The 27,818-nt window shown below is 36.7% G+C and overlaps 1 protein-coding gene across 2 annotated transcripts; it reads right to left on the bottom strand.

Moving 5' to 3' along the window:
* Positions 1-1,429: 1,429 nt before the first annotated feature.
* Positions 1,430-22,693, bottom strand: ZNF800 (zinc finger protein 800). Of its 2 annotated transcripts, XM_031455302.2 has the most exons (6): positions 22,011-22,693; positions 21,392-21,510; positions 16,421-16,516; positions 7,929-8,072; positions 4,149-5,841; positions 1,430-2,925 (listed from the first exon to the last, which is right to left on the bottom strand). In XM_031455302.2, coding segments are annotated over exons 2-6 (1,995 nt in total). In that variant the 5' UTR covers positions 21,453-21,510; positions 22,011-22,693; the 3' UTR covers positions 1,430-2,924. The 2 variants fall into 2 exon arrangements, with proteins under 2 accessions (XP_031311162.1, XP_064343450.1); XM_064487380.1 differs by lacking the exon at positions 1,430-2,925 and having other exon boundaries at positions 2,939-5,841.
* Positions 22,694-27,818: the final 5,125 nt, after the last annotated feature.

The raw sequence follows: 27,818 nt of genomic DNA, 5'->3' as shown, positions 1-27,818 counted from the left end.
ACTAGGCTAAAAACTAAGGATGGGTAATTTATATATTCAAGAATATATACTCTTCAAGGTTTTCTTTTTCAAGTATGGAGTAAAGAAGGGGAAAAAAAGAGAGACATGAACCCAAAAAATGATTACTGTGCATTCAAGGTATACCTGCATGTTCTAATGAACACCTGCAGTGTCAGCCATACCTCATCCACCTCTCACTCGCACTATGTAAACCTCTAAACTTGAAGTGCAAGCCATACCTTTTACTGTTTCTCCTCTTCCACCACATTTAGGAGTAAAAGATATCTTCAGGAAGGAAGATGGGTCGAATTCTATAGGAAAACTCTGAACTGATCAAACAGCAGCAAAGGTGGATATAATTTGTAGCCAGAGATAGGTCTTAATATAAAATAAGCAGTTTGATGGTTGTTTACCTGCTTAACTACCCTGCCCTACAACAACAACAAAAGTGCTATAAACATCTGCTTATATAGACTATATACAGAAAAGCTTCTGGCACTCATTTCCTAGGCCTCTTCTCCTCAAGAGCCTCAAAGCCTGAACCTCTGAGATGACAAAGCTGAAGAGTCGAAATAAAACCAAAAAGTAAGGATGAAGACCAGAAAGGAATAGGAAGAACAAAGAGCTTCTAATCACTTCTTACTTGTTCCTTCTACCTTTCTTAACTGGTTCTAGTTTAGTCTCTAACTCTTACATCTGCCATAATCCATTAATTTGGCTACTATGATTAAAATATTCCCTCTAGGCCCTTTCTAACTGAGACAAGTCCTGAAATAGTGCTGTTTCTCTCTCTATGACCCTGATTAATCTTTTACAGTCCTTGGAACCCTCAATTCCACCTCCTAAATTCCTTCTCTGTGGCCCTAAAGTTATGACAGAGGAGACAAACTGTGAATGTGCCCGTGGACACAGGTGAGTGAGAGAATTCCAGCAACTGGGCTCTCCTCCACCAACATCAGGCCATTTCTCTTTCTCCCCTACAGTATTTAACTAGTAAAGCAAAAAGGAAAAGGCTGACATACAGATGAGAAGCTGCAGCAAGGAACTACCCTTAGCTTTTTAGGAATCCTCGTAACTTTCCACTTGTTATAGGTACTTAAGGAAACTATTTTCGGAGTACGTCTTGCGTGAAGGAATGCATAAAAGATAACACCTTGCAAGAGTCAAACATACAGGTTTAATAATGTGCAACTAATGAAGATGGTTTATAAATGAAATAACACCTACACATTTAGTTCCCTAAAAATATTAAGCTATTAATCATTAAAGTTAGACCTATTAAGTATAAGTTTTCCATATGTGGAAAAATAAATCTGTTTTTAAATTAAAGAGAAATTATCACTCTAATTCTTAAAATACAACTATCAGGATAAAATTCAAGTGGAGCTGCTCATAGTCACTGAATAAATTTAAATTTGATAATAAAACATTTAAGTTTCAACCAATGCACCTTTGTTGAAGCACATTTAGCTGAAATAACTTTGAGTCGGGTTTATTTCCATCACATATAGTACATTTTTCCAACAAGAGCATGTACATTCAATATAGAACATTTCCAGCAACAGTTACAGTCTTTCTAGTTTCCTTTCACAGTATATTTTAGTGCAAAGCACTGGGAAGAGTAAATGTTTTTCTAGCTATAGAAGCATTTTATTATGACCTTGTGGATCTTCAACATTTTAAAATTTTATACAAAAAGTATATAGATGGACAGGGTCCCTCCTAAGTACAGGTGTGAACCTATATAAAAACATGGTATATTCTCTGCTGTACCTTTTAAAATTATAATTTGACAAAAAATTACTAAAAAATAAAATATTACCTAAAAAGTACAAAATATTGATACACAAAAACCTGCCCAATATTTCATTAAAGATAGATGTACTTCTGTTTTCCCTAAAATCTTGATTATAAAAATGGACAAAAATTCATTATTTTCCAAATTTTACAGTAGGAATCAAATATTATCTAAAGTGGTCATTTAAGATTTTACTTGGGAGAAAAAAAAAATCAGGGTTTACACCCCCATCTTCCTTTTTTTAGCAATATTTAAACTATTATAAGTGGTTGTGCAGGGATTGTCTGTATCCATAAAATATCAGTAAGCTATTTACCTTCATATTAACCTTAGTAAGTGTGTGGTCTTTAAAAAAAAAAAAAAGCTGAAAAATTAAGTTGCATCTATCATTAAAGTGCTTTGTATAAAATTTAAAGAAAAATAGGGGAATGTTTAATTTTCAGAAAAACCTCAGATGTTTACAAATGAAAAATGTGATGATTCATGGATGAAAATGAACTGGAACTTTCCTGTACTATATATTTTAGAATGAAACTTTCAAACACTTAAGTGCTGGAGAACAAGTTAGAAATAAATGGATGTAAAAATAATTACAAATATTCAGTAGCCTAAATATTTATAATATGTTGATATTAATTTGTCTTTTGGTCCTAACACTAACTAGGAAATTATATATCGTACAATCCAGACAAAAACTTTGCCAAAGAAAGTGGAACAAAACTAAAATCACTAAGATAAAAAGTCTTTGTTAATTAAAAATCACCAGTGGTGATATTTTCTTCAGGTTGTTGATCGCTTTAATCAACAAATTGTTTGGAAAACAAAGTTTGCAACATTTTTGCAGAAACTGCAGACCAAATACACAAGGGTGGTTAGCTGATGGACTGTGATGACAATGTGCAATGTGACAGCTACCTGAAAGTGCTGGAGGAGGCAGTGCCTTAGAAACAAGTGGTTAGATGGTTATTATTTTAGTCAGAAAACAGCAGTTACAGTCAAATATTTATCAGAATTTTTTCTTTTTTTCCTCATAGTACCATTTGAAGATGTTTAGTGGTTCTAACACCAATTTAAAGTCTTTCCACAAAAATGAACTCCAAACCTTTCCGTACATCACTTGAAGTTATCTGAGGAGAAATGGGAATAAATGAACACTTTTTGAGTTTACCAATAAAACCTTGTTTTTAAAATTATACAATAGTAAATGACTTCTAAAAGACAGTTTCATCTCAAGTTTTCCACACAAATAAAAAACTGTGTGATAATCAAACCACAACATTTAACCTACTTAGCACTCAAACTAAGTATATTGCTTTAGAACCTGAATCCAAAACTAAGTACTAGTTAAATATATTAAATGCCTTAATACAAGGGACACAGGTACTGAAGGTAAACTTTAAAAATATAGAGAGACTTGCAAAAACAAGTACAGGGAGTCTGCTCTTTATTTTATATTGCATTTTAAAAATCTATATTTTGTTCCAAAACCCTCTAAAAAAAAGTAGTACTTTTTTCTTTCTTCCCTATAGGGAGTTTACTTTTCTTGCAACACACAACCACAAAAAAAAACAAAAAAACCCTACTTAATAATATTCACTATGTTGAAACGATCACCAAAAGTTTATTTAAACAAAAAGGTAAAAATAAGAGGATTTGGGACCTAAATAATCACTTTTTCCATAGATCAAAACTAAAAACAGTAACTAACACATACTCCCAAGGAGAATGAAAAAAAATCCAAACTTTTATCAAGTTTCCCCTTTTGCCTGGAAGCACTATGTTAAACGTAAATAATAAATGCTAATCATTCTAAATTCAATTTGGGGATTTTTTTTTCTGAGTGCAGCACTTTATGTAGCTGTCACAGATTAATTTTTACAATAATTACAGTGCCTCAAAAGACTTTTTTCCTATAATTATCGCCTTCACAAATTCATTCTAGTATATTTAACTTTCCTACAATGCGTTAATTAGTAGACTAAGTCACTGAATCAAATTAAGCCTGTGCAAAGTTAGTTAAACAGAAGACTTCTATTGTAAACATAAGCCAATATAAATGTATGTATTTTACAACATTGAGAGGAAAGCACTGACCCTGTGCCATCTACCTATAACTACATTGCATCGTCCTGTGGAAGATAAGTTCTGCAGTTAACTTTTGTTCCCAAGCCACTGGAATAAAGGTCACTGAAGAGGTAAATGCAATATGCACATCACTCTTGCAGTTCCCACTGCCATAAGATATATGGAAGCAAACATGTGTTAAAATGGAACCAGCTATAAATTATGGTCAAATGATTTTTTTAGTTCGATGGGGGGAAAAAAGCAAAACTCTGTAACTGTTCCTCACCAGACAAGAGCCTTAGATCTTGTACTTCGGCCTTTGGTTTTGTTTCCTTCAGGTGAATTGGAAGCATTTGCCTTATGAGTTTTCTTATGATGTTCAAGATAAGTCTTTTTGGCAAATGCCTTTCCACATTTATTGCATCTGTGAAGAGAAAAGTTTTTTGTGACTTTTACTTCAATACCAACGTCAGCTACTTCATACTTTTTACTAGGAGAGTCAGAAGTGCCATCATGTTTTGAATCACTATGTTTTGCTTCATCCCTCGAAGGGCCTCTTTTTGCCACTTTATTGAGAACAAAATCAATGGGCTTTTTTATAGCTCTGATCTCTAAACTGGCTGTTATTTTCCCAAGATAACGGGATGACTTTTTATGAACCACAGTTATATGTCGTATCACATCGCGCTTCCGACGAGTTTCGTAAGTGCAAAGAGGACATTTGTAGAATTTAACATAAATGTTATTCCCATCTGTGTGCAATTCAATGTGTTTAGTCAAGTTCTGTTTGGAAGTAAACTGACGTTTACAAAGTTTACAGTAAAGTTGCTTAAAGTCAAAGCCAGCTGAAAGTTTTGGTTTCCTGGTTTTCTGCTGGCCACCTGCAGCAGACGGACTAGTTGATTTAGGGCTTTCAGAGTCTTGTTTAACTTTATTTTTCTGTGCTGCCGGTGTGTTCTTTTTTTCATTTGAATGATTTGTTCCCTTTAATTCATTCTGTGGAGAATGGGTAATGGAAGGGGGTGAAGATTCTACAGAATCTGCTGGTTCAACTTTAACTTTTATTTCTGAACTGTTGGCAGTATTATTGGGGCCTTTCTCTCTTTTAGAGTTTGTTCCAGAAAGAGTTATCTTGTGGACAATTTGCATATGTCTTTTAAGCATTATTTGTGAACTATATTTCCTCTTGCAAAGAAGGCATTTGCATGCAGTTAAATTGTATTCAGCCTTTGAAGACGACTTTTGTTTTCGAGTCTTAAAAGATTTTTTAGGAGAAACAGAATCCAGGAACAAAGGTTGCCCAGGCTTTGTTGCTATATCAGGAGTAATTGAATCCCTCCTTAGTCCTCTATGAACTTCATCAAAATGCCTCCTTACATTCGCTTTTGTAGCAAATGATTTACAACATACTGGACAACTCCTACTTAATGGAACTAGAACATTCTTACTGCGTCCTTTAGAGGACTGGTTTGGATTCTTTCGTGTTTCAATGTACTTTTTTAGTTCTTCCATCTTTTTCTTATGTACTTTTCGAATGTGACGACGAACACCTCGTCTGGAATTGAATTCTTTTCTACAAAGACAACATATCAACTGGTGACCAAAATCAGAATTGTCAGACGTTTCCAAGTCAGCCTGTGATTCCTGAGGTTGTTCATCAGGTGGAGGTGCAACTTCATCTGCAACAATCTCAACGGGAGGAGGCTCTACAGTTTCCACCTCTGTGTCTGTAACTGGAGCTGTTTTAGACTGTTCAGTACTACTTTCTTGTACTTGAACTTCAGTCTGCTCAGGAGTACTGCTTGACTCTGTGACTTCAGTAGGGTTATCAGTCCTTGAAATATATTGAAACACTGCATTTTGATTAGTTTCTATGGGTTCTAGCTTAATGATATATTCTCGCTTGTCCACACTTGGATATATGGCTTCTAGGAGATCGTTTATGGCTTGGCTTTGTTTATCATTTACATCAGGAAGGTCTGTTAAGGAAAAAACAACATTTTAATCTGAAATAATTAGCCTGCTCTAGCTCTCTAATACTTTTAAATGTACTGTCTTAAAATTTATTATATTACTGATTTGCATTTATTTTTATATGTGCATTGTCTACTTTTCAATACCTTATGAGGCTAAAAACTAGTATTAATTAAACCAAAATGTGCTTTAATTTAAAATCTCATCATGGTACACAAATGTTAAGAAATAGATGCAATCTGGAGAGCTAAGTCTAATCTAAAGGCTTTAATATAAAATACTTAAGCACCTGGATATCCTAAACAATAACATTTTCATATTTTCAGTCCAAACTTTTTAGGCTAGCAAAGCCAAATCAAGGTTCTCGTAACTCAAGATGAAAAAAAATCATGAAAAATGTTACTGTATGTAAAAATAATTTTTTTAGAAAACATAATAGCATTCCTATTAACTTAATCCATAATGAATAATCTAGTATAATTGTATAGGGACATTTGAACATCTTACAGGAAATGAAAAAGATTTACAGGAAAAATGTGTAAACATGAATCACATGATCGTCATGTACAGAAGTGTCTGCTTAACTCAGTCCTATTACATGCCTTCTTAGCAGGGCACAATTTTATTATAACAAATGATTAAAAACTATAGATTTATTCCAAAAACAAAGCTAGTTTCATTTACTTGTGCAATAATTACACCCTCTAAGCAACCTAATATTCCTGTTGTAACAGTTGTCTAACACTGGTTATGTTTCTAAATACAATGCTAAAACCTAGCTATAAATACAGCATCAAAAAATCTGACATCTACTTAGAAATCAAGAAATGCCTAATTACAGCTCTACTAGTCTACTCATCTTTCTTTTTAATAGATGAAGTCGTGTCTATAAGAAGAAGAACTCTTTCATAAAAGTATTTCTAGAACAAGTATTACAAAGAAGAGTTCACAATAATCCAGCAAATCCATCCATTTATCTATCTCCCTCTACAATTCAACTAAACTTTAGTCCACACTAAAAAACAACTACTAGAAAATGAACTAACTTCCTATTAGTTCTTTAATTAGGATGTTAGATTTGAAACTAATCTCTATAGACTGCCTTTTCATTTATATCTCAAGGATAAAAATAAGTACAGTTAAGATCTAACAGTGGTAGGAAAAGTTTCCAGACAAATATGAAATTTTTGTTTCATCTATGTCCTATAATATACTTTAAATCAGTTTCATGCTAATAACTAAAGCAGTGCTTTTGATATTTGAGGTTTTGCATTCCATTCTCATCCCAAAAAGGTTAAGTTTAAAAATGCACAAAATCCACAATGCAACTGTAATATCAAAATGACAAAATAAGTACTATATTTTGTAAGTCCACAAGAGTTAAAACCCTGAACAAGAAATAATGAAAGCAACCCACTACTTATTACAGTATGTTAAGGAATTTACATTAGTTTTTAAAGCAAGAAAATAATACATTACATATACTGCAACTTAATCATACAGAGACCATACACTTAATTCAGCATACACTTGGTTCCAAAAAGACTTTGTTAGCCTACTACCTGCCTTCACATCTCAAGCTAACACAAACTAATTTCTAATAAAATGATTTATCTAAGACATTTCACTGAGAATAAAACTGATCTTAAAATCAAGACCCAGAAAACACTAGAAAGAATAACAAATATTTTTTAATGTTCTCTGCACTTCCCTCCAAATCAACTCATTTACTCATCCTTTGCTCTATTTTAAACCTTCTCATTTACTTAAGGAGAATCTAAGTAAATAATGAGTCATATTTGGCAACAAGTTGTTACATTCATATAAACATTCAAAACCAATATCCAATATTTTAATACAAATAAATATACTTATAAATCTAATCTTACATGTCTTTAGTAAAATCCAAATGAAAAACACTAATATGAAAATATTTAAGAAACTGAATGTAATATTGAGTCAAGAATTTTACTTTATTCTCCATCACTAAATTATCTGTAACTAGATACCAATACCATTTTAACACAAATGTATAGTTGTAGTATAAAAATACACAGTAAAATGCATAACTGAATATATGAAGAAAACTTACTGTCATCCATCTGGAGACTTGGTGGACAGTAGAATTTTTTATGGGTGATTAAATTTGGTAATCCTCTGAAGAGACTGCGGCATAATTTACATTCAAAAATAGTATCCACATCTTTTAATAAAATATGTTTAAGTTGTTTAGTTCCTGAGAAAAAAGAAAAGAAAATTTAACACAAAAGGTAACTTTAACATGCACTTTTAAAATGGGTAACTACTGTTGACAATCCAAAAACAATCTTCAAAAACAAATACAGACATTGCAATTTCTACCACGCTATACTCAGAACTAAGTTACAAGCTAAGTTCTAAGCAAAATCCTACTATCATTTGGGTATTAGGACAGCTGAAATTGGTGGTCTTTTTCTAATTAAGGAGCCATCAATTCCTGGGATATCTTAACAATGGTTCCAACACCTGGTTGATCATCACAATAACCTGGGAATAAAGATGTACAAAATCCACTTCTGGAGGTTCTGATTCAATAAACCTGGAGTGGGAGAGAAGAATTAAATGCCACCCTCACTGAAGTTTTGGTCTGGTTCTTCCAGCTCTCTTTTGCACTAAGAAGTGAACACGAAGTAATGCATTTCCCTTGATTTCTTAAAGAAGGTCACAACTGTGCCACAGGATTGTCTGTGACTTTCCTTTTAAATTAGCTCGCATTACTTCAGGTTCTGGGCCAACATGGGATTATAGCCATTTAGTGTGATAACAGAGAATCCTTGTCCATGGTTTTGAATTTTGCTTAGGCCTCTTAATACCACTAGAAATTTATTCAAAACCTTTCTCTCTTACCCTAATTGCAATTAATATTGATATAATTACTAGTTTAAAGCCTGTCTTCTCAACTAGATCATAAACTCCAAAGCAGCCAAGACCAAGCCTGTCTTATTTACAGCTACAAAGTGTTCAGCTCTAATAATGCTCAATAAATATTCGTTGAAGAAATGACACTGATCAAGGGAATCTAAGCATTATGACAGTAGATCAAAAGGCAGAGAAAAAATAAATGGTAACAAGTACTCTTTAAAAATCTTTAAAATAAAAACATCTACCAGGAATAAAACACTAATGGAAAGTCTTCTGTCACTACTTCCTACAGGTCTTTGACACAGGTAAACTAACAAAATTGATCTGCACTGTGAACTAATCAATGAGCCTTGTAAAAACAATGATTAATACTGACTTAGAGAGGAAAAAAATTAAAGAGGAAAAAAACAAGTGTCCTGAAAAACACCTTTAAGGCTAGGTGCACCGTGTTCCACCATTCAACAAGCATTAGACTACTAAGCTCTGGGACTACTAGAGAATAAACTCAATCTCAGTAGCATAATTAGTATTGTAGGGTACATAAAAGTTAAATATTTCTGATTCAATCTTTTGCAATCTGTTTACATTTAATTTCTGTATTAACCACCATTTTCCATTTTATCATCATTTTGAAGACAGGTCAGCCCTCAGAATTCTTTTCTTTTTCTTAATGGAGTTCCTAGGGATTGAACGTCCGCTAAGCACACGCTCCACTACTGAGCTATATCCTCTCCCCCTAGCCCTCAAAATTCTACTGCAAAAAGATTACCAGGTTATCAGAACTTTCCTAAGTCTTTAGAGATTCCAATTCTGATATTATCTAGTTGTGTGACCTTAAAGAGCTATACAATCTTTGCACTTTGGTTTATCCATCTTAAACAAACAAACCAAACCAAACTTATCTTGGAGAATTATGAAAGAAAATGTGAATCTAAATTCCAGAAGAATTAAATTATACATCCAGGTTTCTACTGAGAAAAAATATATATAAATAATGAAATAATTTCCCTAAATCCAATTCAAGGTTTGATCCACTAGATCATATTACTACAAAATCAGAAAACATAAATTTTTAAAAATTTAAAAATTCAGATGATAACTTAGGTATTATTCTTTATATAAAAGTAAGTTCACATACATTTCCTCGTAGTCCATTTCGCATTACCAAATACAATGGCAGTAAACTGCTAACATATTTAGTTTACAGTTAACCTCGTAAGTGACTCATAAACTATGAGAGATAAGCTGATGATAAAAAATACTTTAGATGAACCTCTCTAACTGACCTACATATAGTTCTCAGTAAGTGTAGCTCGGTGCATTACCAGATGGAAGAAAACATACTAAAATTTTGCACACTTTAATTCTAAATTGAAAGACCAGTTAGACCCATACTACAATTTAATTCTGCCTTTAAAGATAGTTAAAAAGGACTGAAAAGGGACACGGAATCAATCTGAACTTGGTTTAACTTAAGAATTCTACTAAGATCTAAATAGAAATTATAACATGAAGTTATACATAAAAAAGTTATTTGTAAAAATTTAAGACTGCATCCCTAAATCAAACATATCTATCAGGTTCTCTTAATCAATCATAAGAAAACAAAAACAGTACCAATTTCTCATTTAGTCTTAGTTACAGAGTTAGTTATATTCAGTAAAGAGTGTGTATTTTATTTCCAATAAGCATCCAAAAAAAAAATTGGCTCTAATCTTGACTAATCAACCTTAATCATCAATCACAAATGCTGCACCACCCTCATGCCACCTACACACATGCACACATACAAACAGTTGTGCTGACCCAGGCATACCAAATTTCTTTTAGGTCCATGGATTCACCAAATTTTCTCTCACTCACTTTTCAGGCCTTCACCTATGTTTTTTTCTCTCTGCCTATAACATTCTCCCATTTCCCTGGTCTGGCTTTTTTCTAGTAATCCTTCAGATTCCAGGTTAGATGTCACTTCCTCCAAGAAGCCTTCTCAGAACCCTCCTGTTTTTTTGTTAAGAATTCATCCCCTATATTCCCAGAGCACCTTATATATCTATATTATCCTGCCATCTTATAATTAGTTACTTTTCTGTATCCCCATTAAACTGGAAGCTCTAAAAGGCCAGAGAAGATAATCTTTAATACTCATCACTGTATCCCAGCATTCAGGACCATGCCTGATGAGCATTTGTTAAATGACGTATTGGAGAGTCCTCCCTATGTTTAAAAACTTCCCTATAAATAAGATATTTTTAAGTCAATGTAAAGTTGACTGCTAAGTTAAAAAAGGGACCTGAAAGGTTTTCCAATTCTGCTTACATATTTTACAAATGAGAAAAATAAAATGTGCCCCCATTCCATAAATACAGACAGAAGTTTTTTCCTGAGTTAGTTTCAGTCACCATTTAAGGTTTTGTTGTTTTTCCCATGGGATATAATGGCTTTATTCTAATCAACTATCATTTTCTGATTGCTTCGCTCACTTAATGATTAGACACAGCCAACTAACTGTGCCTCTGTCAATAGTTAAAACTTTCTATAATTTGGAACAGCAGACAAGATCATTTAGACAGCAACAAAAGTTCTTCCACAACTCTTAACCATGAGAGAGACAGCCAGCCATGCTGCCTTACTCCTAACTATTCCTTTCCCTCTATTAATAACTCTCTTTCTTGCCTTAGGTTTTTAAATTATCTTAGAAGTCACACGTACTGCTACACAGATCATTAATCAGTATCTTTCAAAAAACAAGCCCTCCAAAGAGAAGGCTTCTGATGCCTAGAAATTAACTAACTAATGAGTATTTCAGATTCTCGCACATAATGGGTGCTCAATAAAAGTTAAACCTCATCAAGGGTTTATCCTGTGCTATCAATTAATGTCAAACACATTGCACATACTGATAAAAATGTTTAAAAGATTTTTTTTCAAAAGGAATCAGTATTGAATTTTACATTAGTTTGGATGGCAGTCACCTGACATAATGTAATTCTAACTCTTCCGTGCTAGACAAAGATAAGTTCATTTTTCTCCCTTAATATACTGATATGTTGGTCAATGGCCCTTTTAAGTTGTGGCAATAATGATTTTTAAATGATATACTGCTTGCTTTATTCTTGACTCACATATAAGTTCAGTTTCTTGAGGATGACTGTTTAACCACAATACTATCTCAACACTGCAAGCAAATCTGTAATTCCTGTCACACCCCCTGAGTTCCAAGACAGGTATGAAGGAAATTTCTAACTAATCATCTTTAAGATAAAAAAAATTAAGAAAGTTGAAACTGTTATCATAAAACCACCACCTACAAGGGGTGGTTAAAAAAATTACTAATTATGGAACACTGTCACATACTAGAATAAATTTATAAGTAGAATATTATTTTGGTGCCCAACTAGTGAGTCTTGATTTATTTAATACCTATTAAGTACCAGGTACAATGTTATCCATGGAGACATGAAACTGAAGGATAAGATCTGTGCCCCTGAGAAAGTCCCAGACTAATATAAATGGCTGCTCTCCTAGGAACACAGCCCCAGATGACATGCTTTGAGGATGAATGTAAGAACAAAAAATAAAACAAATAAATCTAATTTTCATTCATCCCCAAAATATCCAGTCTAATTTTAAATTTCTACAACTGCTGTGTATCATCAACAACAACAAAAAATCCCCATCATATAAAATGGCACTCTCTTATGTATCTCTCATAAATCATACTTTCATCCCAAGTTTTTGTGTATAGAGTCAGGACTGAGGCATCACCAACCAGTCACAGCTTACATTAACTGCAAGAAATGTTGCTTTAAGCAGTAAAAAACAAACAGTCTTCTAAGAAATTAAATGACCAAACTTAAATTTAGTTAGATAATGACATAGCAAACATCACACAAAGCCAATTCTCATTTTTCACTATAATTTATTCCTCCTTAAGATTCAGAAAAGATGCTGTTTCTTGCACACAGTAGTAGTGTATTCTATAGGCAGCAGCCTTTTTCTATAATACAGTTGACCCTTGAACAAAAACAGGAGTTAGGGATGCCAACCCTTCACGCAGTCAAAAATCCACATATAACTTACAGTCCTCCTTATACTCACTTCCTCCATATCCTCAATTCTGCATCCGCAGATTCAACCAACTGAGGATCGTCTGATACTGTAATATTTACTACTGAAAAAAATCAGCATATTAACGGATCTGCACAGTTCAAACCCATGTTGTTCAAGAGTCAACTGTATAATATTGTAAAAAGAAATAATATATATTTTAAGAATTCAAAAAAAGATGTCAACTTCATATTAAAGACCAGTTTTGAATATTGGACAAAATGATTATCCTTCCATTTTCCCATTTTTCTGTTTCTAACTTCAGGGCATTCCACAGCTAATCTGTCTCTACCAGAAGACTAAGAAAGAATATTAAGCTCAATTAAATCAATTTTATAAATATCTCATGGAAGTACACCTTTTTTTGTTATTTAAAATTTTCTTTCCACTTGGGGCCAGAAGTTAATAGAAAAAAGTCAATATAAAGTAAGGAAATTTGAAGCCAGAGAGTCACAGACATAATCCTAGAAGGACTAACACAACCAAGAAATGACTCCAGCAAAGGGCAGGGCACACTAAAGGTAGGACCTGAAGCCAAGATTCAGAGCAAACACCTATAGAAAATCTGTAGGTGGGGCAAAATAGGTAGCCTTCTAAAAAAATGAGGTATCTATCTACGGACAGATAGATGTCAAACAACAGTGGAAAGTACTATTAAAAAAACAAAGGTACTTAACTATGCAGAATCAGCTACTGTCTATATCAGGAAGAAAGTGAGGGCTATATGCTCATGCATGTTTAGAAGGTCTCTGAAATAAGATACATTCTCTGTAGCAGTGCTGCCTGTACAAAGAGACTTATTTCTGTTTTTCTGTATATCCTTTTATATTTCTTTACTATTATTTTTTTAAATCGTGGGTACATATTACTTATTCTAAAAAGAAAAATCAGTTCAAATTACAAGTCAAGCAGATGGAAACAAAGAGAGATCAGAAGTCAAAAAGTATGTGTAATTTAAAGCCAGGAAAACAGTCCAAAGCAAAAGCTGAAGTGTGAAGCAAAGAGAATGGGTCAAAATTGGTCAAGCAGTCAGTGTAGCACACATGGGGTTAGGAGGCCTAAAACTGTGTCAACTCCTTCCTTAGCCTTTCATAAACTCCCAGCTTGGGCAGGAATTAATACCAGTCATAGACAGCTAGCCCAGTGTAGGCAGGAGGTGGTAAATCTCTTAAATAGAGCTGATACAGGAGATCAAGACAAGTATCTGAGCTTGAAGATAAAGGCAGCTATCCTAACACATTACTACTGCCCAACCTGGCTTAGCTGCTGAAGGTTAACAAGAGCAAAAGCGCAGACTTCGAAGTTCTATCTTCAAATATCTGTCAGATATAAAACACCACAAGAATAGTTCTTTAAATGCAATGTGTGTGAGTGTGCGACCCAGCTGTAATGGAAAGAGCCTAGAAAGAAAAGTCATCATCGAAAGCCTGCTTGGGAGCAAAGTGAGACTGGGAGAAACTTACAAGACGAGAAGGGATCTCAGACCCTAAGACATGTGGCCCAAACTTCCATCTCATCCTTCCAAGGTCTCAGTCAGCCAAGGCTTAAATACCTCAGTGCTAAAGAAGAGCTACCTTAGGAAACTTGAGATTATCCAGATATGTAAGAGATTATTATCTTAAGGAAATTAAAATTACTTAGTTATGAGATATACCACACTAATGAAGTAAAAGAATTCCTTCATTAACCCAAAATTTGTTTCTTTGTACTATTCAGCATATTTCTAAATCATCTCTAATTTAAACAATTGGGTACTTAGAGAATTTAAATTACAGTATTTTCAAAATTTGCCTTAAAAAAAAACTCAGAGGGCCAATTTGGTGGGGACATTTAAGAAAGAACATGTTACCCGTTTCACAGTCCTTTTATCTTCAGACAGTAAGAAAAAAATGGCAAACACAGAAAACAGGACCATAGTGCAATGAGAAAACAAGTAATTTCATTTTTAAATATTCAACTTCCAAAGCTTAAAAAAAATACAGATTTTGGGTACAGGATCTTGTTGAAAGGTATTTTTTACAAGACAAAGCATGAATGAAAGAACCAATTCTAACTTCTTAATCAAATAACACTGTAATAAACTGAAGCAGTATAAAACAACTTCATTAATTCCAAGTTATGAATTTTTTAAAAAGATAACTTATACCAAGGAATATGACTAAATGTGAAGCTATTATCTTCATTTCCATAATATGAGAAAGAACAAAAAGAATTTTTATCTCTATATTAAAAGTAGCTAACAGAAACTCTTACTACAAATAAAAACTAACCATTCTTCTATTATGCCAGAAACATACTTAAATACTGCCTCTGATTAGTAAAATTTTAATTGTATTTACCATAGGAGAATTTATGTCAGTTATTTCTATTGACCAAGGGCAATTATCAAAACAAAACACAAGGTAAAATAGGTTATACCACCATCCAACATGAGCACAGGCATACAGTATACACATAATACTTACTGATTTAAATAGACATAAAAGTAATGCCATGAGGACTATAGATTAAAGTGTAAGAAATGAACCTTAGGGTCAGAAATAAACTTTTTATTTTAGATTAAGGAACAATCTATTTCTTAGAATCCTAAAATAAATTAAATATATGCTATTTCCCTTTACAATGATTTTAAAAAAGCATCTCAAAATACTTCTCATCAATACAAAACAAGTGGTTGCATATAAATTATCTTTTCCTTTGAATCTGAGAAATTTTTCATTAAGATGTAGTAAGCTTTAAAATGACAAAAAAAATTCTAATCCTTTAAGTGTCCACCAATTAGATGTCCATTAGTCATGCGTATTTATTTGCTTGTTCATTTTGCCTTAACAGTCTGCAGTGTCAGAGAAGGCAAATCTACAAGAAGTGGACAAGTGGATGACAAGAATCACAGCAATCCAAGATCTTACTGATAACACAGGAGTTCTAGCAGTTCTCCATCCTTTATATGTAGTGAGCAACACCTATTTTAAAGCACTGCATTGCAACTGCACAAATATCCTTAGTATACATCCCTTACTACAGTAACCTAATAGAAAGAAAAGCTAAACAAATGTATCTGAAGATATCAGGGCTAGAGTGAGACTTTTTTCTGTCTTGTCTATTAAAGATATTGAAACTCCAGGGTTAGGTAGGAGAGGGTGAGTCACATAAACAGACATGATAAAGTAATTAATCTAGAACAACGGACATCTCAGACATTCTGAATAAATAATCTACTCTGCCAAAGCTCATTAAAACCCTGTGTAATTTACTACTGCCCTTTGAGAGTTTATAAAGAACATGTCAAAAAATAACAATGAATCTTAAAGAGAAAGAGCTACTTTACCAGCAGATATACCACATATTTCTTTAAACCATGTTAAATATATTTTAAAATTTAATATATAACATATAGTACTGGAAAAGAATGTCTAATCAAGTCAATATTTATTCATCCACTTTTTAAAAATAACAAAAGTATTCTATAAGGAAAAACCAATGTATATATTTTATTTTTTAAATTATTTCCAAGGATTTCTAGGTAGTTTTTAACTACTATGTGAAGATTGAAAATACATCCTAAGACAATCATACCTGATCGAAAGCACTCAATTATTTGTTGAATACCAGATTTGGATGTCTGTAGTGGTTGCTGTAACAAAGGAGCATCTCCAGGTTCCAGGATATAAACTACATGGAAAACAAACACCCACCCCAATCCCCACAAAAAAAATGGTTATTTAAATCATTTACTATTGAAGTAAAACAATAGTTTGCTATAATTACATTAATGACAATCATACTTTTTGTTCAAATTTCACCATCATCTTTATAAGGCAAAATGAAATAACAGGGAAAAATAACTAAAATTTTTCTGAATTCAAGGTGAAATTAAGGTAGTAAGGTTATGTATTAAATTCAAATGCAAAAATCTTACTATTTTGGCATTATTATGTACATATTAGTCATATTTGCCTTTTTATTCTCCTTGAAGAGGAACTACTACATTTAAACAAAATTCCAGGGCAATGATAACTTAGCCACACCTCATAAACCATTCCAAAAACCATTCCACTCTGGACAATCTAGTACAGCTCCCTGGGCAATTATGAGAGCAAAACTCAAAAACCACTGCCTAAGGAAAGAACTGGCCAAGTGCACAGTGGTAGATGTGCAAGAATGTTCACTGCAGCTCTTGCAGCACTGTAAAGAACTGGGAAAATTTCAGACAACTTAAAAATCTCTCAAAAGGAACCAAATAAGTTATGAAATATCCACACAATGAAATATCTCATGGCTGTTACACAGCATGAGCTAGAGCTATATGCGCTGACAACAAAGGACGTCAATGATACACTGTTAAGCAGAAAACAGGTTATAGAATATGATCTCAATTTTATTAATATGTATTTCAAAAGCTACAGAAAGAAAAGAAATTTCATGTATATGTGTGTCTATGTATAAATGTTAGTATAAACACAAAAAGTCTGGTGGGATACCAACAAAACAAAGGTTCTTTCTGTGAGGGTGGGTTTGTTTATACACGGCTGATTTTAACTTTCGGCCTCACACTTCCCCACCTTGGGGTTTTGGAAGTGTGCTTTTTAGAAAGAACGCTTTATTATAAGTTAAAATAATATTTCCACTTTAAAAATAAAAACTTTTCATTTTCATACATAGAGGTCTATATCATCCCTGCTTTCCAAAATTCTCAGATTAACAGTATAAATATATATAAACTAGATTCTGGTAATAAGAAACAGGTAACTGAAAAGGAAAACTGAGTTTTCCAACAGATATCAAATAAGGAGACAGTTGTGGTGGAGAAAAACCAGTCACTTAACCTCTTTTTTCGATATGTTACAACGTTTTACCATCATAACCCAAGATCATCTGCTCAATGTGAGGAGATAAGGAGAGGATACCTCAGTTCTGCTACTGCTTCATGGCCTGCGCTTGGAGTGCATTTAGCTGTCTGATAAGGGGGAGAAAGACTGCTATGCTATGTGTATAGACACAGCCTGAGATTCTCTTTCAGGCTTCTGTTCTTAAGTTCAGTGCACACAAATGGGAGGAACTATGTCTCAGGACCAAATCATTCCATTAAGTAAAATTTTCCCAATTTTAAGAGACAGTTTGGGATATTTTAAAGAACATATACATGAACACAACTCATTTTGAGGACATCTGACATTGGTACTAACTGCAGTGATTAAGAACAGAAGACTCCAGACCTGGACTGACTGCACTGAAATTTTTTTCTGCCATTTACTAGATACAACTAGGGCAAATTACACTCTCTAATCTCTCCGTTCTCATCCCTAAAATGGGGATAATAAAAGTAAATGATACGGTTGTGTGAGAATTCAATCAGCTAATGCAGGTAACTGGTTAAATTAGAGCCTGGGATACAGGAAAGGCTCAATAAATGTTCTATCACAATCACCATCATCTACAAATCAACTGGTTTCCTGAAACTAAAAACTGAAAAAATCTTTTCCAAAATCTAAGAGAAGCACAATTCAATCCCTTAGAGAAACAACAGCAGAAGTTTGTAAATAGACTGATGATATCATTTATTTGGATTAGATGGATCTCTTTCCAGTATTTGTACATTATAACAACCAATAACTGATTACAAAAAATAATAACTACAAAAGATAGGTTAGAAATTATACAATTTCAAAGAAGTAAAAAAGCTCCAAAGTCTGGCTCTGTAAGTGGCAAAAATTCTAGACAGGAAGAATGAAAAAAAAAAGTAATGACTAAGGAAGGAATATGGGAAAAAATGGAAACTTCTCCTTAGAGCCCCCTTTCCTCATTTAGGTTCATGCTCCAGAAAACTTCCTATAATACTCTAACTTCCACTTCCACATGACAACATCTGATTTTAAAGCTAGAGCAAAATTTTGTTACCCATCACCATCACTGCTACCACCAGAATAAACATACATCCCAAGACACCATTCAAAATAACCCCAGGGTTAGTTTAGTTATGAGTGGACACATTCATTTGGTATACACATCTGTGTAGTTCCCACTGTAAGAAACTATTCTTTCTTCCTTTGAAAACATACTTGTAACCCTAAAAAAAAATTCCTATGTTAATATTTTATGAAGTTTCTTCTTACATATCCTATAAGCCCTCCCAAGATCAGGTTACATGACCACGTAGAAAAAAAATAGCATCTCCCTCCAGCCAAAAATCACAAATGCTCAGAAGTTAACATCTTTCTTTACATCCTCCCAAGAACACACTGCCAAGAATAAAATGTCCACTTTTCCAAGGGTCTCTGCTACCTTAAAACAAGTTCCTTTAAGAGTCTTCTACCTATGATGTCGGCGATTTCCTTACAAATAACAGAGGTTGAGGGAGCAGTTGGAGGGTGAAGAGAACTGTGGGGAAGGGAGAACATAGATGAAAAGAGACTGTCCACGTATTGATAACTGATGGAGTTGTGTTACAACAAGTTCCTTATACTAGTCTCTCTATTCTGAATGTTTGAAAATTTCTATAATCAAAAACTTTCTTAAAACATAACTAAAAACAAACTTACATACACTGACAGGCTTATAAAACCACCCTTCGCTACAAACTGATCCATCCTATCAAGGCCTCCTCAGGAACACACTGAGCTCATTCAGGAACTCAACTACTGTTCATAATCCAAAGGAGGACAGGCCTCTGAGGAGAGCCCATTAAAAGAACTTCTCAAACATGTGGTCTTCTTCCCTCCATCTGAGGGCATCCTCTTTTAAAAACTACCATAACATTGTCCTCTCAATACTGGAAACATCCTCCCACTTTGGCACACCCTTCCTCTGAAATAATGATGATTAACTACCCCATAAGTTAAACTTCCAGGTCTCTACTGAGCTAAATCCTCAAACAGTGTTTAATTCTAGCTAAAAAAGCAAAGAAAACACCAACTACTTTCGACCTGACGGTCTGAAAAATAAACTGCATGGGAAAGTTTCTGGAAAAAGAAAGCTGAAATTTTTAAATTAATGCAACTTATCTGACTTTATGTTAATGAGGGAGAAAAAAAGAGCAGAAAAGTCCCAACACACATTTAAAAGTTCAACTCTGGAAAACCTCCTTAAAAAGACATTAAATTCTCTACAAAACTTTAATTACCAGCATACACTAAATAAGGTATGGTCACAAATAACCTTATTTGTTTACCTGTTTATCTCTTCCCACTCAAAAGTTCCACAAGGGAACGAGCTTATCTGTTTTGTTCACCACTTATATCCCCATTGCCCTGAACAGTGCCTCGCACCTAACAGGTGCTTGATAATGATTTGTCAAAGAAATAAAGGAATGAACAAGTAAATTTCTTCCTAATCAAGATGTTTTGATAAGATGATTTAATTAATTCAGCTTAAATGACTTGAAGTGTTCTGAGAAAAAAACTGTAACAGTCAGTGGAACATAAGCATAAAATATATTCACAGCTTTCTACTTCAAAACCAGCAAATTCCATTCAATATTTGGTAAAATTAAAGTGATAGAGCTTCACTTCAAGTACAGAAAATACACAGTAGAAAGGGTACAGAAAATACACAGTAGAAAGGATTGTTAAAGTTAGGTAGGTCAGGGAGCAGCTGAATACACTGGATTCCATCCTGGAAGTGCCTGTTTTATTATGAGGTATTACTTTCAGCAAATTAGGGGATAGGGTTATAGTACAAATGTTATTCTCATCCATACTGAAGTTTTCTGAAAATAGTTCCTCCCCTTTATCATTGCCATTTTTTCCCATTAATCAGAAAACTTTAATTGAACTCCACTATGACAAACCCAATTACGTTAGTGCAGTTAAAAATCAAGCAAAGTATTAGAAAGCCCTAATAACTTTTAGGTCAAAAATAATGATAAACAACTGCCTCTAAACTAGAATAGAATAATAGCCTTTAGTTGGTTTAGTGGCAATGTGTATTCAAGAACTCCCCTTCAAGCTGTACCTCTAAATGTCTGTAACAAAGCACATCAAACTTTCTTGATTTTTTTATTTTGCAATACAGTGTGTTCTGCCCAAGAAGTTTAAGAGGTCGCACTTAGCAAAACCTGTTTCTTCCAACAAGTTAAGTTTAACAAACTTTTTTTAGCCCAAACAAAACTCATTTTTAGGTTTTCAGCACTATTTAAGCATGAGAAGCTTTCAGTTTTTAAAAGTCTGAAAGAAACAACTTTCACGAAGATTAATGCTAGTATTCTACTATCCATTTTTTCCCTTTCTCTTCGGTTTTAAACATTCACAAAGCTTGAGGGTTATACTACTAACTGCAGGCTGCCTTGAAAGAGAAGGAAAGGGGATTGAGTGAGTGATCTTGTGGAAAAGATTGAAGGTGACACTTGCAGTACTTTTTTAAGGGATCAAGTTGGGGAGACCTCTTGTTTGTACAAGTTTTTAGCTTCATAACTGGTTTTATGCTGGGTAAAATTATAGCTTGCTTAGTTAAGAATGACTTCTTGGGCAGGAGGAAAAAAACACTAGAAGAAAACAGATGGCAGAGTGGCTCTGATGCACGGCAAAGTAACTGGAGAAGAAAGGGGTGTACCTGGTTCACAGCATCCGTGATGATGGTGGTCAGTCTGACAGTATTTGTCCCTTAAAGGCATTTTCAGTGGGCGCGACCTACTTTCCTTTCACTGTAAGAAGCTCTTCATTGCGGCTTGGCTGTTGAAAGAAGCACAAATCCGTCACTCACCCTGAACTTCCTGGGGGGGCTCTGGCTGCATTTTCCAGAAACGTTCCCTTCACCCGCCCTCCGCTTTCCCTCCACCGACTGGCACCTTCCTCTCGAACTGAAAAAGAAAAACGCACGAAGGCTTCTCCAGCCCGAACTCCGGCACAGGTTCATCGCCCTACCCGGAAACGCAGCCCCAGGCGCGCAGCGCAGGGCGAGGGCCTGGCCGGCTACGCGGGCGGCGGCGGCGGCGGCGGCGGCGGCCTCGCCTTCCCGGGCGGGCGCGCGCGGAGACGGAGGCGCGGAGCGCGGCGGGCACGGCCGGCGCCGGGGCCCGCGGGGAGGAGGGCGCGACGGCAGGGGCGGCCGGGGCGGCGGAGGTGCAGCTCCCGCCGGCGAGGGGCCCACGCCGCGCCCTCCCGCCACGCACGTGCGTCGGGGTCTCCGCGGCAGAGCCCCCCGTCCCCCTGACCAAGTGCGCCCAACTTACTGAACTCCTAGGGTGGGCCGGCGGGTAGGCGGAAGGAAGGCAGGCAGGCCGGGCGGCCGCGGGGACAGCCTGGCGTGGGAGGCGGCTTCGGGCCCCACCTGGCGCAGACCCCGCGGACCACGCGAAGGGACCGGGGTTCGGGACGACGCGTTCCCAAAGAGTCCCCGCCGGCGCTGACGCGGAAGCGCCACAGCTCACCACGTTCCTGCGCGGCCCGAGGCGACGGCGGCGGCGGCTCACGGCGTCCCTCCGCGCTGTGGAGCTGGGCGGGCGGGCGGCGCGCGGGCGCAGGCAGTTGACAGGAGGAACCGCCCCGCAGCCGCCGCCGCCGCCACCGAAGGAGCCGGAACCGGAGCGGGCAAGACCTGAGGCGCCCCTCGCCGGGGCAACCGCTGCTGCCGGAGCCCGGCTCCCCCCAAGCGCCGCTCCACCTGCAACGGTCCCTCAGGCTTTTGGAGAGGGGCGGGGAAGGATGGGGGTCTCCCCCCACCTCGGGCCCTTTTTGGTAGTAGTTGTTGTTTCAGGAAACTTTATTAAGCCAGTCTCTCGCTTCCTCGGTCTCCCCCTCCCCGAAGAGCCTGAGCCACCGCCGCGGAGCGGGTAGGAAGGGGGAAGCAGAGACTCTCCGGCAGCGACAGGGAGCGACTGACTGACCCCGGACGGAGATGGGGCGAGGGCAGGAAGTGACAAGCTCTCGGAGTGGGTGGGGGGAGTGTGGCCGGCACGCCCGGGAGCGCCGCGCGCATGCGCTCGGCCCGGCTCCCCCGCCGGTGGGGAGGCGACGCGCCGGGGCCGGGCGCGGCGAGGGAACCGTGGCGGGTGGTGCGGGGGCCGAGGCCGAGGTTTCGGGCCGGCCGCTCGCCCTCGTGTCCTCCCGCTGGCGGACGGGGAACCGAAGTCCTCGGCTTCGCGGGCCGAGAGGTGCGAGGCCCCTGATGCGGCGATTGCGCCCGGGAGACGGGCTCCTCGGCAACCAAACTGTTGCTATCGCTTTTTTGGTGGAACCGAAACGGGGAGGTTTAGAAAAGCACGGGAGGGAACTGTAGGAACATGCTTCGCAAATGCGCAAGCCGTAGTGGTGATCCCAAAAAGGTGGTTAGCGCTTTTATAAATGTACAGGTGGAATTTTTTTTTTAACCCAACAATTTCCGAAGTGTGTCTCTCAGCACCTGGAGTTTTTTTAGCAGGTTCTTGGGAGGAAAACAGTCTACTAATGGAAGATGGGTATTGATTGCAGCTGCGCTTCGCTTTTGGAGCCTGAAAGTGAAGTTGGGTCACGTGGGCTGTACGCACTTTTTCGCCTCTTCGGCGCGCTCAGCCTGCTTGGAAAATCCCCGAAGATTGCAGTGGTCTGTCAAATTCAAACCTGTGTGCCGGCAGAGCCACCTTCTCCGCCTCATTGCCCCACCGCAACTCCTCAGTCGGAATTCTTGCTCCAGAAGCAAATACGAGAATTTTGAGGAAGAAAAAGCCCGTTGATTTTATCTCCCTCACCAACCCCCAGCCAAGATCCACTGAAAACCTTCGTAGTTGTCTAACTTAAGTTGCCAGTTTTCTGATCCCTGGAAAAGAAAGTTTAGTAAATAGGCTGCATATGTATTTCTGAAGAGCAAACGAGTGACTGAAATCCGTTTTCAAAATTCAGAGTTAAGTTTGTAGTAGATCCGTTACTGTAAAAATATTGAATGGAGCGTTTTGCATAGGTCTTGAGGTGTTGTTGTAGTTTGATTATAGGTGACAGGAAAAGGATGGAAAAATTAACTACTTAAAAGGAATTCTAGGTACTGACATTCTACACACACACACACACACACACACACCAGCTAGTCACACTAATATCATTTTTATGTCCCACTGTCAAGAAGCATCACAGAACATGAAAGTAAAATGTTATGAAATGCCACAATTTATAAGCCAACGTAAAATAAACTTTATCCACATGATGGTGTTTGTTTTTGTAATATGTTTATAATATTTAATTGTATGCATTCTGCTGAAGCAAAAAAAAACAGAAAATGTGACCTTTAATAGTGGAATTTTGGTGATTTTATTGAACACTGGAGATCTTTGGTAAAATCTGAGGTGCAATATTTTCTTCACTTTTGGAGGATCTTTTCCTACTTTTAAGCAAATTTATCGTGGGTTTAAAAAATGAATGTACAACTAAGTTTTCATAGACGTGAAAAGGCATCGCTTCAGGTATGTGCGTTATAAATGTTTGCTGACCAGGTGTGAATAAAAAATGTTTAGTTGCCTGAGTAAATTCAGTGTTATTTACACTTCAAAGTGATCATAACCAGAGTGTCCTCAGAATTGCTAATAGAGTAAGTTTTAAACGATCTTTAAAAAATTAGAATTATAGACAAGATTAGGATGTGCATGTGGGTAAAACATTGAACACTGAATCATGGAATTTTAAAGATGAAAAGAACCCACCAAAGTCATCTAGTAAACCTTACTTTATAGAGGAGAACAACTGAAATGCAGAGAGGTTAATTGATTTACTGAAGGTCACATAGTAACAGAACTTAGTCTAAGACCAAAATCATTCCCTTCTGCAAAATAACAATACAAGTTTCTGACATGTATTGAGTAAATATGTTTTACTCTCAAGCATTACTCATTTAATCCTATCAACAATCCAGTGAGATGTTATCGTCCATTCTTCACAGAAACAGGGAAAGAATGGTTAGATAACCCATCAGTGTTACAGCTGAGAGGCAACTGAGCCAGCATTTGAACCCAAGCAATATGGCTCTGGAACTCATAACCTTAGCCATTATGTTATATTCCCTGTATGGTGTTGCCTGCTCTATACCATAGCTCGGGTCTTTTGGATCACATTGTATGTGGAAGATGAGTCAACAGATCAGTCATTTGTGAAAAGTATTCAAAATGCTATGTACAAGTCCCTGAAGTGGACATGGAGTTATTAAACTCACAAGAATTTGAATTTCACAGGGCTCTAAAGTTAAAGAGACTTTGAACATCATCTAGAATTATCACCCTTCCTCTAAAAACGCTGTGCACAAACCATCACAGAAAAATCGTCCTCCCTTTCACTGTTCACTGCAGCAATCTAGGTGACATATCATTACAGCTTTAAGGAACTTTTTGATCCCTAAAGTCTGGAAGTACATCGTAATGATTAACCTAAGACCCCTTTTACAGTTTAAAAATATTCTCCAATCTTTAAGGCTGAAGAATTCTACTGCATATATATACACACACATACCTATACACATATACATACTATTGCTGCATGACAAACCACCCCGGAATCAGTACCCTAAAGCCATGTTATGTGCTCTCTGGCCTTGTCTGGGATCATGCATGTAGCTACTGCAGTCATCTGGCAGCTTGACTGGGTGCACTTACGGCTGGCAGTGGATTGACTGTTGACTGGACCTCTCTCTTTTCCTTGTAACCTTTCATCCCCAAGATTAGCCTGGGCTTCATACTGTGGCAGCACGCCAAGCAGATGCAGAGTGACAACTGCAAGACCTCTTGAAGCAAAAGTTACTTGACATCACTCCCACCACATTCTATTGGTCAAAGTTAAAAGGCCAGCACAAACTCAGAAACTGGGGAGATAAATCCCCCTTTTTGATGGGAGGAGTAGCCAAGTCACATTTCAAAGGGATATGCATATAGGAATGGGAGGGATTATTGTGACGATTTTTGCATACAGTCTAATACAATATGTAATTATTTCAAGAATGATAGTAGAGAATTAAAGCTGCTGATTTTTTTATGCTTGATGATGCCTTTATAGCAAAACAAAGAAACACTAGTGAGACCTGTTCTTTAAACTGACTGGGTCAATTTGGTGGCCTTGTGTAGATAAACTTTGATGATCCCTTCATTTTTCTTATCATTTTGTTGCCATGCCTTACAGGCCTTCCATGCAAATGCATTTCAGAGACCATTTAAGTGAATTCCATTTTTTTTTAATGCTTTTTGCTGTAGTGGAGTTTGTTCATAAGTAAGTCTCTATTGTAATCTAATAATAATAGCTAATGATAGTTTTGTCACTTATTGAACTCAGAACAAGTGCTTTCTAGTTTTTCACTGAATCCCTACAAAGATTCTGGGTTAGATATCCCATTTTACAAATTCGAAAACAGGTAATTAGTGTTTGAGCTAAGATTTAAACATAGGTCTGTCTGAATCCAGGTCCTGTGCCTCAAGTTAAATATATTCTGATCATTCCTAAAATTTAATCTCCAGCTCAGACCTATCCCTGCAGCCTCTAAGCTCTATTTCTAACTCCCCTTCAGGGAGACCAACTGAATTTCCTCAAGCATCTCAAAATTAGCAGGACCAAAACTGAACTTATCTTCTCACCAAACCTGTTCTTCCTCTTCCAAATTTTAATCAACAGTGTTGCTATCTATTCAGGCTATCAAGGTAGAGGCCTTGGAGAGGAGCACGTGCAAAGATGCAAAGTAATGCAAGTTACCTGTGTCCAAGGTATCTCATCTCACTTATCCCCAACATCAAACCTAGTACCATAAACGACTGGTTATACCTCAGAAGGGTCTAGGAAACGGCATCTTCTCTCCATGTGCACTATCAGTCTTCTCATCCAGAACCTCATCTCTGAGCCACTGCAATAAGTACCTCCATGGTCTCCCTACCACCATCTCTCCCTCACTCCATTATTCCACACTATCAACAGAATTATAGTCCAAACAAATGTAATACTGCTTCCCAATTTAATATCTCTGTTGATTGCCAGTTTTCTACATGATGAAGTCAAATCTCAATAAGAGCCATTAACAGAAAGAGCATGTGTTTGGGAGTCAGAAAAATCTGGATGCTAGTCCCATCTCCACCCACATTCATGAGTTTTGTCTCTCTAAGCAAGTGAGAACCTCTCTTGAGCCTTAGTTTCCTCAGCTGTATGCTCCTTTCAGTGTTGTGGGAAATCAGTGAATGAAGAAAGCACCCAGAAGGACCCAGAACACAGTACAGGCATAACAATAATAAATACTTGTTATTATACTCATCCCTCCCACAACTTCACAACTTTTTGCTCCAAACACACTGGATTTCTCACCCATTGCAGAAATCAACAAGCAAATGGTAGTTAAACTGGGTGGGGTGAGAGTGTGGGACACAAGGGAATTTTAGAGAGAGATGATAGAGGTGTAGGTTATGTGGCTGTAACCATTAGCTAAAGCAACTATTAAATAATAAAATGGTAGGGAAGTGCACTTGTTGGGGTAGTGCCAATTTTGGGGTTACTGGCCATTTTAGAGATTTTGACTTCATGATCATTACATGTACATTTGCTTTGTAATAATTCAGTAAGCTGATAGTTATTTTTATGTACTTCTGTGAATGTATATAATATTTCACAATAAAAAGTTTTTTAAAGCAGCTGGCCTAGGTTTTAATGCTTCTGAACTACATCTGGCATAAATTAGAAATGTTCAAATAAATTGAACTTTTCAAGGCTTTGTGCCTTTGCACATGCTGCTCCTCATGCCTGGAAATATCCTTCCCCTCCACCTGGAAAACTCCTACTCATCCTTCAAGACACACTTTAGATGTCACTTCTTCTGTGAAACTAACTCCCACAAACAAACAATTGCTCCATTTTCCTGCTCCTGTAATACATCATTCTGATTAAATGGCTGACTCTCCCATTAGTCTGAATTTGTCAAGAAACACACCATAACATATTCCTCTTTGTTTTACCATCATCTAGCCCGCTATGTGGCACATAATAGGCAAGCATTAAAAGTTACTGGATGGGCTTGAGTGAATGAATTTTCATTTCAATTGGGCTAAAGAAGAAAT

This window comes from Camelus dromedarius, chromosome 7 (genome assembly GCF_036321535.1).
Source record: "Camelus dromedarius isolate mCamDro1 chromosome 7, mCamDro1.pat, whole genome shotgun sequence".
Classification (NCBI taxonomy): domain Eukaryota; kingdom Metazoa; phylum Chordata; class Mammalia; order Artiodactyla; family Camelidae; genus Camelus; species Camelus dromedarius.
This window is presented reverse-complemented; position numbering and strand designations above follow the sequence as displayed.